Source organism: Cebus imitator, unplaced genomic scaffold (assembly GCF_001604975.1).
Source record: "Cebus imitator isolate Cc_AM_T3 unplaced genomic scaffold, Cebus_imitator-1.0 Scaffold77, whole genome shotgun sequence".
Classification (NCBI taxonomy): Eukaryota; Metazoa; Chordata; class Mammalia; order Primates; family Cebidae; genus Cebus; species Cebus imitator.
Genome location: NW_016107392.1, coordinates 6,537,514 through 6,554,493, shown reverse-complemented (window position 1 = coordinate 6,554,493; position 16,980 = coordinate 6,537,514). Strand labels below are relative to the sequence as shown.

The following is a 16,980-nucleotide window of genomic DNA, read 5'->3' as shown; positions in this document are numbered from 1 at the left end:
ATTAACACACAGCATTTCTAAGTTAGTCCTGGGAACAAAATGGGTAAGCTCTGGCAAAAATTCTCTGTCCCAAGTAATACATTATCTCCACATAGCATTCATTACATTATTTGTTTTATTAACTTTCTTCCCCAATGGGTATCAAACCTGTGTCTGATTCTAAGTAAAGCCCCAGATACTAGTACAATGCTAGGTAAATTAGGAAAATGGCCTCTGATCCATAGCTGCTTTTCACCCAAAAACCTACAGAAGTTTGCTGACATGGTATTTGGATAATTAAGCAAGACTAAAAAGTAATGACTAATGACAGAAGATCTTGCCACTGGTCTCTGCAGGGAAACGAACTAAATATTCAAGCGTTACGTGTGCTTAATTTTAGTGCTCTCGATTCCTTGGGAAAGAAGGGGACTTGGAGTAATCACAATATTAAGGGGAAAGTGGTTGAAATGTTTCCTGAGCGCCCTCATGCATCTTTTGCTCCGTCCCCACCCAGACATTACAGGCTCGGCCCCGAGGTTGCCCACCGAGAGAGGAAGGGCAGCGGCTGGGGCTGCAGGCACCAGGGGAACCCGCTCCGAAAGCCGCCCTGCCCGGCGCCGCCTGAGCGTCCTGGTTGCCCGGGAGACGCCGCTGCGGTTCCGCTGGCTCCGAAGTCGCTGGGTCCGCGGCCGCCTCCTCCTCGCGACCCGCGCGGCGGCTGGGGCTGGGTTTGGGGCTGCTCGGCGCTGCTGCAGGCTGTGTCACCGTCGCCCCGTCCGTGCCGTAAGTGCGGATTCTGGCGGCGGCTGGGGAACTAGGGGCGGCGTGCGGGGTTGATGGGGAGAGGCTCGGGGTCTGGACTGCGCCTCCAGATGCGGGAACGAAGAAAGTTCCCCGAAAGAAAAGCGGGCCCGCCTTCTGCTTCGGTGGCCCCTGGAAGGGAAGGGGCAGGTTAGAGGTGGCAGCACCGACCTGGTGCTGGTCCCTCGGGGCCGAAGCGGCGCAGCCTGGGGAGGGGTCGGGGGCGAGGGCCGAAGAGTGCGCGAGGCGGAGGCCCACGTGTGGTGGAGAAGGGTAACTGTTGTCATTAAATGAAGAAGGCTCAAGACCAGAGGCCTGGAAATAAAGTGGATTTATGCCAGACTTGCAGATCCGTTTTGTGCACACACGAAATGTGTTATTGTTAAACAAAATTACTTTATTGGATTAGGTATAATTTTATGTGGTCTTCTGGTTTTCTGCGGATGCGTTTCATTAGTCCGATTGTATTGCCAACTGGACAGGTTTGTAAATAGGTGTGTGTACTTTTGAAATTCAATAATTCAGTGTTATGTTGATAAAACAATGATTTAATGGCCCATTTTACTAATCAGGCTTATTAAATATAAATTCATGTTTGGTTTGGTTGAAAATAATAACAACATAGCAGGTTGTAACTTTAACAGCCTGTGGATTCCCTAACTGGTCTGGCCTGGTTCAAAATCTCTTTTCCCTCATTCGTTTTGTTTGTTTTGTTTTGTTTTTGAGACAGGGTCTCACTTTGTCCCACAGGCTTGAGTGCAGTGGCACGATCCTGGCTCGCTGCAGCCTTGCAGGACATCACACCCAGCCATTTTATTTTATTTTATTTTATTTTTATTTTTCACCACGTTGGCCAGACTGCACTCAAACTCCTGGCCTCAAGTGATCCACCCTCCTCAACCTCCCAAATTGCTGGGATTGCAGGTGTGAGCCACCACGCCCGGCCATCCTCGTCATTCCTAATGCTACTGTTTACATGAGTTTCCTAAAGCTCCTAGATTAGAAAATGTGTTTTTTCGCTCTTCTTTATTTCGACCTCTCTCCCTTGCTTGTTTTCCTTCTTTCAGTGTATTCCTTGAGGTCCTCAGGACTTGACTTGTGATACAACCATGGAACATAACCCACCTCCAAGCCTATTCTGTTTCTGCGTACTTCATTTTGCAAATCCTTGAGACTAAGGAAATTAAATAGAAATTTTCAGAGAATGTAGTGAGCCACGCAGGCATCTATGTACCTCTTTCCATAATCATCAGTGGGCCCAATTCTATACCTACCTGCCTTTGTACATAGAACTTTATTAACTTGAGAGTGAAATATTTAGTAAATTCTGAAGTCAGGAAGCCCTGTAGCCAAAAGATATAAAGCTTGCTTCAGTTTGAAGGTCACTGATGACTATGAAAAATAATTTCGCCAGTCATGGGTGGCTCATGCCTGTAATTGTAGCACTTTGGGAGGCCAAGATGGGAGAATCACTTGATCCCAGTAATTCAAGATCAACCTAGGCAACATAGTGAGAACTCACATTTATGAAAAATACAAAAATTAGCTGGGCATGGCGGCATATGCCTGTAATCTCAGCTACTCAAGAGGCTGAGGCAAGATGATTTCTCAAGTCCAGCAGGTACAGGCTGCAGTGAGCCCTGATCGTGCCACTGCACTCCAGCCTGAGTGACAGAGTGAGACCCTGTCTCAGTAAAAAAGGAAAGAGAAAAAGAAAAATATTTTCAACCAATTGAATCTATTTTCTGCCAATAGCTATATCATTGTTTAATCTTGATTTCTTGTCCAAGTACTGTATTAATAATCAAAATGTACTTAATTGCCTTTGTGTTAAAAAGTAAGTCATTTTACATATTTATTAGAAAGGTTATAAAATAAAATTACGATAGGACTTCAACAGAGGTTCACCATGTGCCAGACAATGGGCAAACAATGGAAGTCCAGTGTGATCATGTTTTTGAAAGGGTAAGGGGAAGTCGTTAACATAGTATGCGAGCAGAGAAAAAGAGCCTGCCTTTAGGGATTGGGAAAAGCTAAGCAGAAAGACATTTGACTTGAACTTGAAAAAGATGAAGACTTAAGGGTCAGACATTCCAGGCTGTGGTATCAACTGAGGCTTAGAAACCTGAAAGTGTTTGAGGAAGAATCTGAGAAGTGATGATGGAAAGGTATATTGGGGCCACAGTGTAGAGAACTGTAAATATACTACAGTTTGAACTTTATTCTGTGGCTTTTGAGGCCATAAGACTTTTTCGAGAAGGGATGATACCTGATCCTGGTGATGTTTGAGAAAGATGTCTTTGGTGTAATGAAAGTAAACATAAAGAAGAAAAGTGAGATAAGATACTTTAAAATAGCTTTAATTTGGTATAAATAATTTTAAACTGGCAATAAGAGAATAATGAACTCATATATCTGGACTCACTGTTTATATTTTGCTCAATTTTTACATCGTTTCATCGTTTTCTTTGTGTGTATATAACACATGCATATTAATTTTTTGGTACCATTTGAGAGTAAGTTGCAGACATCAGATCCCTTAATCCTTAAATACTTCAGTGTATTCCTAAGAACTAGAACATTTTCTTATATAATCACAGTACAAATTACCAAAGTCAGGAAACTGATATCTAATCTACAGTCGAAATTTAGATTTCATCGATTATCTTAGTAGTATCCTGTATAGTCACGTTTTCCCCCAGTCCAGGATCCAGTTCAGGATCACACATTGCGTTTTGTTTGACATCTCTTTAGTCTTCAATCTGGAGCAGTGCTTTCATCTTTTCTTTCAGGACTTCGACATTTTTTTCAAAGCGTACAGGCCCATTATTTGGGGAATGCCCTTCAGCTTGGCCATGTCTATTGTTAATTCATAATTAGATTTAGGTCTTGCATTTTTGTCAAGAATACCACAGAGGAAATGCACCCTTCTCATTTGCACATTTGTCTTTTCTATAAATTTCCTGTAATGGAATCATAAAATATGTGGGATTTTGTGTCTGGCTTCTTTCATTTAACATTATGTTTTGGGACATGTGGTTCTTTTTCTTTTTTAATGTTCATCTACCTTATAGCAAGTTCATTCCTCTTTATTGCTGAATACTATTTCATTGCATGGCTAATCCTCATTTTGTTGACATATTCATCAGTTGATGAACATTTGGATTGTTTTCTGTTTAGGGCTCTCTTATGAATAATAGGGCTGTAAACATTTGCATACATGTGATTGTGTAGATGTATTTTTAAATTTTTCCTGGATAGATACTGAGGAGTGAAATTGCTGTTTATGGTTAACTTTTATGTTAAATTTATGTTTGATTTTTTTTTTTTTTTTTGAGATGGAGTCTTTTTTTTTTTTTTTTTTTTTTTTTTTTTTTTTTTTTTTTTTTTTTTTTTTTTTTTTTTTTTTTTGAGATGGAGTCGCTCTGTCACCCACGCTGGAGTGCAGTGGCACAATCTCGGCCCACTGCAACCTCCGCCCCCCAGGTTCAAGCAACTCTCCTGCCTCAGCCTCCCAAGTACCTGAGATTACAAGCATGTGCCGCCATGCCCAGCTACTTTTTGTATTTTTAGTAGAGACAGGGTTTCACTATGTCGGCCAGTCTGGCCTTGAACTCCTGAGCTCAAGTGATCAGCCTGCGGTGGCTTCCCAAAGTGTTGGGATTACAGGCGTGAGCCACCATGCCCAGCCCTATGTTTCACTTTTATGACATTGCCAAACTGTTTTCCAGTGGGGCTGTGCTGCTTTACATTCTCACCAGTGATGTGTGTACGTTCCAGTTTCTATCGTATCGACACTCGATATTGTCAGTCTTTGGATTTCAGCCATTCTAATGTGTATGTAATGCTACCTTATTGCAATTTTAATTAACATTTCCCTAATAGCTAACAGCATCTTTTCATGTGCTTAGTAGACATTTGTGTATCTTTGGTAAAATGTTGATTCACATCTTTTGTCCATTTTAAATTGGGTTGTTTCACCCCTTGAGTTATAAGCACGCTCTGTGTATTCTGGATACAAATACTTTATCAGATATGTGATTTGTTAATATTGTTCTTCAGTCTATGGCTTAGCTTTTCATTTTCTTAATGGGGAGATATTTTGAGGAGCAAAAGATTTTTTTTTTGTTTTTTCAGTTTTTTTTTTTGAGGTGGTCTCACTCTGTTGCCCAGGCTGGAGTGCGATGGTGAATTCTAGGTTCATCACAACCTCCGCCTTGGGGGTTCAAGTGATTCTCCTGCCTCAGCCTCCCAAGTGGCTAGGACTACAGGCGCACGCCACCATGTCTGGCTAATTTTTGTATTTTTAGTAGAGATGGGGTTTCACCATGTTGGTCAGGCTGTTCTGGAACTCCTGACTTCGTGATCCTCCCACCTTGGTGTCCCAAAGTGCTGGGATTACAGGCGTGAGCCACCACACCCAGCCGAGGAGCAAAAGATTTTAATGTTGATGAATTCCATTTTATCAATTTTTTCTTTTATTATGCTTTTGCTGTCATATCTAAGAAATCTTTCCCTAACTGAAAGTCACAACAATTTTTCTCCTCTATTTTTTTTTTCTAAAAGTTATACAGTTTTAACTCTTACATGTTGGTCCGTGATCCATTTTGAGTTAATTTCGCGGTATTGTGTGAGGTGTCTGTCTACTGTGTGTGTTTGTTGTTTGTTTGGCATATGGATATCCAGTGGTCCTAGTATCATTTGTTGAAAAGACTGTTCTTTCCTTGTCGAATTGCTGCAGCACCTTTGTCAAAAGTCAGTTGGGCCTGGTGCAGTAGCTCATGTCTGTAATCCCAGCAGGCAGATCATTTGAGGTCAGTAGTTTGAGACCACCCTGGCCAACAGGTGAAACCCCGTCTCTACTGAAAATATAAAAATTAGCTGGGTATGGTGGCATGCACATAATCGCAGTTACTCAGGAGGCTGAGGCAGGAGAATCGCTTGAAACCAGGAGATGGAGGTTGCAGTGAGCCAAGATTACGTCACTGCACTCTGCCCTGGGTGACAGAGTGAGACTCTGTCTTGAAAAATAAAATTAAATAAAAATTAAATTTAATTTAAAAAGTCAATTGACCATAAATAAAAGGGCTTATTTCTTGACTCATTATTATGTTTCATTGATATATGTCTTTAAGCCAGTACCACAGTCTTGATTTACCATAACTTTATAATAAAATTTGAAGTCACATTTAAAATAAATATTTAATATAAATATTCCAAATTTGTTCTTTTTCAAAGTTGATTTGGCTGCTCTGAGTCCTATACATTTCCATATAAATCTTAGGTTCAATTTCTACCCAAAAAAAGCCTGTTGGAGTTTGTATAAGGAATTAGTATTTGTTAATTTTGTTAATTTTGTTTTTTTAGAGACAGGGTCTTGCTGCATTGCCTAGGCTAGAGTGCAGTGGCACAATCATAGCTCACTGAAGCCTCAAACTCATGGGCTCAAGTGATCCTCCCACCTCGACCTCCCAAGCAGCTGAGACCACAGGTGAGGGCCAGTATACCCTGGTTAATTATTATTTACATTTTTAGAGACAGGGTCTCACTGTTTGCCCAGCCTGGTCTCAAACTTTTGGGCTCAAGCAATCCTTCTGCCTCAGCCTCCAAAGAGCTGGGATTATAGGCATGTGCTACCACTCCTGACCAGGAATTGGTTTATAGGTGAATTTATGAAAAACAGATGTCTTGTTGAGTTTTCAAATCCATGAACATGGCATTTTTCCTCCTTTTATTTAGATCTTTAATGTCTTTCAAGGTGTTTTGTAATTTTCAGTATGCAGGTCTTGCACTTCACTTGTTAAATTTATTCCTGAGTATTTTATTCATTTTTACATTATTGTGGATGGAATTGTTTTCTTAATTTTCAAATTGTTTGTTGCCATTATATAAAAATACAATGTATTTTGCATATTGATCTTATATCCTACTGCATTGCAAACTTGGTCATTATTTCTAGCAGGCTTTTTGTAGATTCATTAGGATTTTCTGTAGATAGTATCATGTCATTTCCAAATAATGACAGTTTGACTTTTCGTTTTCTTTTTAAAAATATCATTCATATATATCGAGCACTTTATTTAATAATTATTTATTTTATAGAGACGGAGTTCTTGCTGTGTTAGTCAGGCTGCTCTCAAAATCCTGGCCTCAAGCAATCCTTCTGTCTTGGCTTCCCAAACTATTGGGGTTACAGGTGTGAGCTACTGTCCCTGGCCTTACTTTTTGTTTTCAATGTTTATGCCTTTAACTTCTTTTTCTTGCCTTATTGCACTGGCAAGAACTTTCAATACAATGATAAATAAAAATAGTGAAAGCAAGCATCTTTTTTCCAATCTTAGGGGTAACACATTCAATCTTTCATTAAGCATGATGTTAACTGTAGATTTTTCACAGATGCCCTTGAGAAAGTTCCCTTGTATTCATCATGAATGAGTGTTGGGTTTTGTCAGATTCCTTTTCTATGTCTACTGAGATGATCATGTGATTTTTTTCTTTTATTCTTTAATATGGTGTTTTACATTATTGATTTTCAGTATTAAACCAACTTTACATTCCTGAGATAAGTCCCACAGAGTCACGGTATATAATCTTTTTTATGTTTCCAGATTTGGTTTGCTAATTATTTTGTTAAGGATTCTCATGTCATACTCATGAGAATAATCTGTGTTCTTGTGATTTCTTTGTCTGACTTTCTATCAGTGTGATATTGGCCTGATAGAATGAGTTGAGACCAATTCCCTCCTCTTCTATTTTTTCAGTTTGTGAAGGATTGATACTCATTTTTCTTTGGTAGTGTTTGGTAGTATTTACCTGTGAAGCCTTCTGATCCTGGGCTTTCCCTTGTGGGTAGATTTTTAATTACTGATTGAATTTCTTTACTTGTTATGGTTGTAATTAGATTTCCATTTCTTCTTGAATCCCTTTTGGTATTTTGTATCTTTCTAGGCTCTTGTCCAATGAAGTTGACTAATTTGGTTGCATAAACTTGTTTGGAATGTTGTATTTTAATTTTTCAAAGTTTCTGTAGTATGGTCCTAACTTTGATAACTTTTCTTTTTTTCTTTTTTATTGCCTAGTCTAGCTAGAGCTCCGATTTTGTTGCTCTTTTCAAAGAACCAGTTTTTGTGTATTGTTTTCTATTGTTTTTCTGATGAAGAGTCAGCCATTAAGCATATTGTTGTTCCCTTGTATATGAACGGTTCTCTGTTTTCAAGATATTGTCTTTAGTTTTCATCAGTTTGGCTATGATGTGTCAAGGTATGGATTTCTTTGTGTTTATTCTATTTGGAATTAATTAAACTTCTAAGATCTATGTATTAATGTTTTCCATTAAATTTGGAAGGTTTTGGCCATTATTTCATAAAATATAGTTTTCTGCAATTTCCTCTTGTTTCTCTCTTCCTGAGAGTCTCATTACATGTATGTTGATAATATTGATTTTTGCCTCCATAGGTCCCTGAGGCTCTGTTCATTTTGTTTTTCTTCTTTCTTTCACTTTGACTATTTTTTATTGATATATTTTACTGATTCTTTCTTCTGTCATCTCAAATATGCTATTTGTCACATCTACAGGATTTTTCATTTCTGTTCTATTTTTTACTCTAAAATTTCCATTTGGTTCTCCTTTTATTTTCCAATTGAGAGTCCCTGTTTATTGAGTCATTGTCATGATCTTTTTCTTTAATTCTTTAAATTATAGTTTGCTTTAATTATTTGAACATATTTATAACAGCTACTTTGAAGTCTTTGTCAGCTAAATCCAACATCTGAGTCTACTCAGAATCCATTTTTACTGGCTTTATTTTTTTCTGAGTGTCAGTCACAATTTTCTTTTTCTTAGCATGTCTCCTAATTTTTTTCTTTCTTCTTCTTTTCTGCTTCCTCCTATAATCCAGTCTTATCTCTTATTTTTTGTTGTTGTTGTTGTTGAAAACTGAATATTCTAGGTAATATTATGGCAATTCTGGAGTGTTTGTTGTTGGTGGTGGTGGTAGTTCAATACAAGGTCTCACTCTGTCAACAAGCTGGAGTGTAATGGTATGATCATAGCTTTATTGTACTGTAACCTTGAACTCCTAGGCTCAAACCATCCTTCTGCCTCAGCTTCCTGAGTAGCTAGGACTACTGGCATGTACTACCACACCCAGAGAGTTTAAAATCTTTTTGTAGAGACAGGGTCATGTTGTGTTGCCCAGGCTGGTCTTGAACTCCTAAGCTCAATCAATCCTCAGGCCTCAGCCTCCTAAGTAGATTAATGGTATTTTTTACTCCCATCTGTTGCCTATTCAATTATCAGTAAGCTTGTTCATCTTTCTTTCCTTCTTCATTCTTCTAACATAGTTTAGTTACATTACTTTCTACTTTGTCAGAATTTATAATATTTATTTCTTATTCTTCCACTCTTATTTCTACCTTTACTTTAATATTTAAATATATTAAATGCTCACCATAAATCCTTTTGCTGAAATTTTCCCAGTCAACTCTTGGTTGGATGAAGGTCTTTCACTAATAAATTCAAGAGGACTATGGGTACAGTATTCCTTGAGTTCTTGCATTTTTTTTTTTTTTTTTTGAGATGGAGTCTTGCTCTGTTGCCAGGCTGGAGTGCAGTGGCAAAATCTCAGCTGACTGCAACCTCTGCCTCCTGGGTTCAAGCGATTCTTCTGCCTCAGCCTCCTGAGTAGCTGGAACCACAGGCATGTGCCACCATGCCCAGATATTTTTTGTATTTTTAGTAGAGACGGGGTTTCACCAAGTTGGCGAGGATGGTCTCGATCTCTTGACCTCGTGATCCACCCGCCTCGGCCTCCCAGTGTGCTGGGATTACAGGTGTGAGCCACCGCGCCCGGCCCTTGCATGTTTTAAAATATTTATCAGGTGGGTGAGGAGGTTCATGCCTATAATCCCAACATTTTGGGAGGACAAGGTGGGAAGATTGATTTAGTCCAGGAGTTTGAGACTGGGCTGGGCAGCAAACCAAGACATTATCTTTACAAAAAAAAAATAACGAAATCAGTCATGTGTGGTCCCAGCTGCTTGGGAGGCTAAGGTTAGAGGATTGCTTGAGCTTGGGAAGTCAATGCTGCAGTAAGTCATGATTGTACCACTGCACTTCGGCCTGAGCAACAGAGCAAGACCCTGTCTCACAAAAAACAATTTAAATATTTGTTTAATGTTTAGCTATAGCTTTGATACTTGAAGGACACAGCTTGGCTGAATATAAAATCCTTGGTTTTCACTTTTTTTCCCTTGAGTTTCTTTAAGATGTTGCTACACTGTTACTTTGTAGTGTGTATTGCTCTTAATAAGTCTGATGTCACTCTGATTCTCTTACAGTTATTTAATCTTTTGTCTGGAGGTTTGGAGAGTATTTTCTTTATCTTTGATTGTTTTATTCAAATAGTCTCAGAGTTAGTTGTTCTGGGTCAGTTTTCCCAACTACCTAGTGGGCCTTTTCAATATATGTAATTAGATTTTATTTTATTTCCAGAAAATTTTCTTGGATTATTATTTCAACTATTGATTCTGTTTCATTGTTTTTTCTTCTTCAGGGACTCCAGTTATACATATGTTGGGTCTTATTTGCCTATCTCCATTTCAACTTTCTGTCTAATCTTTTACCTTTTTTTCTTCATTTTAATTTTCATAATTACTGTTCTGCCTTTCTTTAATGCCCCAATCAAATTTTCACTGGAATCTATTCTCCTATCAGCATCTCATAATTTAGTTATTTCTTAGATGATTTTGTCTTTTTCTGATGATTTTTTTCTGGGTTCAATCAACTCATTTTTTTATCTTTTATCCTAGTCTACTCACCAGTAGCCAAAAGAAAAAAGTAAAAATAAATTTTTATATATGCGTGTGTGTTCGTGTGTGTATATATGTATATCTTCTTAAATAATTTTTGTCTACTTGTGATTTTACTATTTGAATTTCTGATTCAGAGTGGCTTTTCATATCTCCAAATTGTGAGAGGATATTTATTTATTTTTTCCTGTTTAACTGTTCATACTTTATTCTTCTATCAGTAGGTTAAGAAAGTAAACTTTTCCCAAGCACTGATTTATAGGTCATATTTATAAGCGGCACACAAAAGTAAGTTTCATAAACAATAACATTCAATGATCTACTTAAATGTAATTGCAATCCTTACTTTAAGCTAAGGGCAATAATTTAATACAATAGACTAAATACACACAAAACCTGTATATCCAGAACTACAAACATGGTTTCCGTAGCCACATATGGTTTAGCCACAAAGGACACATTTCCACAATGAACAAGTACTTACAAATATGTAAATAAAACACTAACCCAAATGCTTATCCTGCCATCAGCTTTTTAAGCAATGCCATCCTGCTACTGAAAGCATTTATTTTTAGAAGCTTGAATCTGATCTGGGAAAACGAGTTCTCCTAAAATTTACCAGGATGTTATAAGTTCGAAAAGATTTTAACTCAAAAAGCCTTCCAACACAGCATTATTTACGTGAAACTTAGTTTCTTAAATAAAAATAATAACTTGTTATCAGAAGAAAATTAAAACAAATTATCTTTTAAGAGAGATAAACATTCTTACAAAAAAACTGTATTTTCTCTATCGTCTCTTTAAAAGCTCATTATCTGTATTTATTTGTTTGAGACAGAGTCATTCATGCTCTATTGCCCAGGCCGAAGTGCAGTGACGCCATCTCAGCTCGCTGCAATCTCCACCTCCTGGGTTCAAGCAGTTCTGCCTCAGCCTCCCAAGTGGCTGGGATTACAGGTGCATGCCACCATGTCTGGCTAATTTTTGAATTTTTAGTAGAGGCGGAGTTTTGCTATATTGGCCAGGCTGGTCTACATCTCCTGGGTTCAAGTGATCCACCCGCCTCGGCCCCCCAAAGTACCGGGATTACAGGCGTGAACCACCGTGGCCAGCCCAGTTCATTATCTTTAATAATAATTATATTTAATAATGTTTAATAATAAACTAGATAGTAAACTAATTGTTGTCTAAAAACTTCCAAATACATAAAGTACATGTCTGAGCTGTCAAGTCAAAAATGCCATTTAGATTTTGCATATTAAACAGCTACAGTATAGCTTACAAGGGCATAAACATACCTAACACATAAATACTGCTTTTTCCTTTAGATAGTCAAAAGTCAGAAGGAACTGCATGGTTTGCAAGGTACCGTGACTTATGAGTGGTCATTAAAACCCAGGAAGTAAATCAAATATGGTAATACAAAGGCAGGTAATTAAACACACCAATATCACTCTAAAATCAAAGGCATAAAAATAAAGGCTGAGACTGGGCTCAGTGGCTCATGCCTGTAATCCCAGCACTTTGGGAAGCTGAGACGGGTGGATCACCTGAGGTCAGGAGTTGGAGACCAGCCTGGCCAACATGGTGAAATCCGTCTCCAAAAAATAAAAATAAATAAATAAAGGCTGAAAACTTTGTGTTTCTCCATCTTTCATTTCCATGGCTAGATATCAGAGCCTTACTTTAGAAGATATACAGTTATTATATATGATATCCCCAGATGGTAATTTTCAGAAACTACAAAAAGTGTCAAGATCCATAGTTTGCTTCATCAAATGCTTTTCTAGCTCGTTTCAATTCTTCATTCATAGTAAGCAAGTCTTTGACCCTGGCAAACTTCCTTGGGTCCTTTCGAATCAGGAAGACGATATCTTCAACTTGTACTCGACCTTGTCTTCCAATGGACATTGCCTTGTGAGTCATTTCAGTGATAAACTCTATGACAAGATCTTCAAGCATACCCACTGACTCAGTATAAGGATTCTGGTCATCCCCAAAGCCATACATCATACATCGCAATTCTTTAGAAAAAAGTCTCTTTCTTTTACCCTGTCCACCTTCTGCACCTCCTCCAATTTCTTCATTTTCTTCCTCAAAGGTAGGGTCCTCTTCCTCATCTGCCATCCCACTAGCCCGCCAACCCACTGCCGTGAGAGGATATTTAAATCGGTTTGGAGTGTTTGTTGTTAGTTTTTTGTTTTTGTTTTTTTTTTTTTTTTTTTTTTTTTTTTTTTTTTTTTTTTTTTTTTTTTTTTTTTTTTTTTTTTTTTTTGCTTCCTGGTTAAATGTCTTTCATTAACTGAAATTTTTGGATTCTCATTGATTTTTTCTTCCAATAATATTTAGTATGGGGACTGCTTTTCACTGTTTCATTTCTCAGATAGGTTTTGGCTGTTAGTAACTGACTGTCACTCTAGGCCAAGAGAGTCTTTTCTGTCACCGTACCAAAGTGCAGTTTCTTTCATTAATGACACTTTTCCACCATCTTCGTGGTGTCAGGAGGATTCACATGTCCTTCAATTCAGAATTCTCTTTTGTTTTGCAAGATGCCAAGTTTATCCCTGTTACTTTTTTCCTTTACTGTCCAGTCTCTAGCAGGTGCCTTTCTCTTCTCTCTTGTCTTTCTATTCCCCAAAAACGGTGCCGTACTGACTACTGCCACCTCGATACCCATATACTTTTAAACCCCTTCCTTGAAGTGAATGCTGTGATCTACCAGGACACTCTTAGAGTATTTTTACACTTGTGATGTGTTTTCTCTTTGGGAAGGAGGTGATCTTAAGTCTTTCTTAGGCCCTTGTTTTCCTCTTCTGTCTTTCTTACAGTTTTTCTAGATCTCAGCCCACTCATATCTTTGCCTTCTGCCAAGGTTTATAGTGGGAGCTCGAGAGATATCCCTTCCAGAATCTGGGCTTTGCTTTTCTACCTAAGTTTTTAGAGTCCCCTGTCTTCTTGTTATATTGAAGTCTTTGGATTTATGCGGTTTTATTTGTCCTGGTTGATTTTATTGCTTTATGGAAGATGTATGAAGAGATTAGGTTTAGGCAGCTGTCAGTGTCCTTGGCCACCTCAAAGTCCCCCCACCACACGTGCCTTGACAACCCATTTAGGCATAACGTGGAGCATGTTTATGAACTTTGGGTGTTGACAGAGGATAAGAAAGAAGAGAAGGCATTTGGTTTAGAATGTGCCCATTTTTAGATGATTCTGTCCATTCATGTAGAGATGTTCATCAAGCGGTTGGATAGTTGAATCTCAGATAAGAGATTAGGAATTACTACCTCCAGAAATTCTGTTACAGTCCTAGCAAGCCAGAATTAGAGCTGTAAATTCCTTTGTGGAATTTCTGCCTTGGTCTAATTCCTGCTTGCATGCTCAGACCCATTTTCCATGAATGTATAGTAGGGCTTTTGAAAACAGAAATATTGAGAGGTTACCAGCTGAAACACTATTTTCTGGAGCTTTATTTTATTGCATTTAGCAGTTTGGTTGATGTGATTGCCAGATCTAAATATTAGTCTGAGGAATCAGTCATTACTGAATCTGTTGAGAAAAAAAGAAAAAACATAAATCAATAGATCAAATCAACTACCTACAGGGAAATAAGAAAATAGGCCGGACACAGTGGCTCACACCTGTAATCTCAGTACTTTGGGAGGCCAAGGCAGGTGGATCACAAGGTCAGGAGAGCAAGACCATCCTGGCCAACATGGTGAAACCCTGTCTCTACTAAAAATACAAAAATTAGCTGGGCATGGCTGCAAGTAACTATAATCCCAGCTCAGGAGGCTGAGGCAGGAGAATCGCTTGAACCAGGGAGTTGGAGGTTACAGTGAGCCGAGATCCTGCCACTGCACTCCAGCCTAGTAACAGAATGAGACGCTGTCTCAGAAAAAAGAAAAGAAAGGAATGCATAAATTAAAACTTCATAATTAAGCTTTTTGTCATATTTATAGTTTCCCCCAGTGACTATAGCACTTATCAAGTAGGTTAAATGAACAAATATATAAAGTTTTATACCAATAACTTTATCTTGTTTTATTTTAGAGACAGGGTCTCCCTCTGTCGCCCAGGAAGTAGTGCAGTGGTACAGTCATAGCTCGCTGTAACCCCAAACTCCTGGGCTCAAGTGATCCTCCCACCTTGGCCTCCAAAAGTGTTGGGATTACAGGCATGAGCCAATGCTCCCAGCCAGATGCCAATAACTTTCTAAAGCAAATTCCCAGTTTTTCCTACCCTCTTTCCAGCCATCGATTACTATGCAAATGTATGCATACTCCCATCTAAATATCTTTAAAATAATAATGCATAGGTAAAAATACAGTATAACTAATAGGGTTTTCAGAACAAAATCTGTGATGGATTTTCCATGTGTTACTTGAGTGTGTATTCTTGAATTTTCTTTCTTTAATAAGAGAGGAAATCTAATTTATACCAAAAAAAGCAGCACTGTAAAAAACAGTATGTCAATAGTCATTTTATCCAGGTAAACATTTTTCTCCATTGTATACTTTTATGGTGGCAAGTGGAAGTAGTCAATTTCTTTCACCATTGAGATCATCTGTAGATGGAAAAGACAATATTAGAGAAGTTTTAAAAAATGTGTACTCATTCAAAACGAGAAATTTTACAAGTAGTCAACTCTTTAACCTGGCCCTTTGTTATTACCAAGACCTGGATAAAGTGGTTCTTCGAATTATGCATTTTGTTTGTTTGTTTGTTTTTGTTTTTGTTTTTGGGATGGAGTCTTGCTCTGTCACCCAGGTTGGAGTGCAATGGGGCAATCTCGACTCACCACAACCTCCACTTCCCGGGTTCAAGCAATTCTCCTGACTCAGCCTCCCAAGTAACTGGGATTACAGGCCTGTGCCACCACTCCCAGATAATCCTTTGGTATTTTTAGTAGAGACAGGATTTCACCATACTGGCCAGGCTGGTCTCGAACTTCTGACTTCAGGTCACCTGCCTCAGCCTTCCAAAGTGCTGGGATTACAAGCATGAGCCACCTCTCCTGGCTGAATTATGCATTCTTTTGAACTTAACTGAGAGACTGTGTAGTGTAGTGATTAAAATTGTGTTCTTTGAAATCTCACTGCCTGGGTTCTAATTCTGTTGTACCTTCCCTGTGTCTTAATTTTCTAATCTGTATAATTGGATAAAAATAACACCTACTTCATAGAATATTTGTGCACATTATATGTAATTTGCATAGAACAGTGTTAAGTGCCATTATTATTATAATCATTATTAGGTTACATTAACAAGATTCTGCTGGATAAAGTGAGGTGGAGTTTTTGAGACAAATTAGAATTTTTTTACTTTTAATTCTTAGACTGATTTATTTAAGTATGTTGGCCTTATTCATCATTTACCATTTAATTTGGTCACCAAAAAAATTCAAGAATGGATGACACAAAACAGAAAAGCCCAGTAATTCCGTAGAAATCACTATAGATGTGAAAACAATCATGAAGAATGAATGCTTTTTTGTGCGTGCTTATCATTATTTTCTTTTGGGGCTAAGAACTTAAGAATCTGTTCTTCCATGCAAATAAAAACTAAGAGCAAAACATATTCTAAAAGGATTCTGTTATTTATTTATTTATTATTTATTTATTTATTTTGAGATGGAATTTTGCTCTTGTTGCCCAGGCTGGAGTGCAACGGCACGATCTCGGCTCACCGTAACCTCCACCTCCCAGGTTCAAGGGATTCTCCTGCCTCAGCCTCCCAAGTAGCTGGGATTACAGGTGCCCGCCACACCCAGCTAATTATGTATTTTTATTAGGGTTGGGGTTTCTCATGTTGGTCAGGCAGGTCTTGAACTCCCAACCTCAGGTGACCTGCCCACCTCAGCCTCCCAAAGTGCTGGGTAAGCCACCGCACCCAGCCTGTTATTGTTTTTAAAGACTGCTTTGTTCAGCAGCCCACATTTTCTTTTTCTTCTCTCCACCAGGGGGAAGTATAGCACTTTTTGTACCATGTCTTCTTACACAACTCCTCCTAGTCACTGTGCATGCACTTGGGTTAGAAGAGAAAAGATAAACAGCATATTCCAGAGTATGAAATGTTCCTTCAGCTGGATTTTACAGCATCATATTTCAGTAATTTACTTGAGGATAATGAAAACAATAGATAGGGTAAGTTTCCTTTCCACAAATTCTTTTAATTCAACTAAACATAGACCCATTGTCATAAATAGCATATGAAATGCTTTGATAGCTGGAAGAACTGCAGAGGACTAAACTAAATGGACAAAATAATATCCAAATACTTTTAAGTGGATTTCCAATTAATTGATGAAAATAAACCTTTGGCATCTAGGCAAAATTGGTTGTATGTAGACTGTGAGAACATTGTCTTTTATAGCTTGATTAAGATAAGTCC

The 16,980-nt window shown here is 38.2% G+C and overlaps 1 protein-coding gene across 1 annotated transcript; it reads right to left on the bottom strand.

The window, feature by feature from the left end:
• Window positions 1-11,968: 11,968 nt before the first annotated feature.
• On the bottom strand, window positions 11,969-12,737 carry LOC108307269 (transcription initiation factor TFIID subunit 13-like). Its single transcript, XM_037740014.1, has one exon. The coding sequence runs from the start codon at window positions 12,715-12,717 to the stop codon at window positions 12,343-12,345; it is 375 nt and encodes a 124-aa protein (XP_037595942.1). The 5' UTR covers window positions 12,718-12,737; the 3' UTR covers window positions 11,969-12,342.
• Between the last annotated feature and the right edge of the window lie 4,243 nt (window positions 12,738-16,980).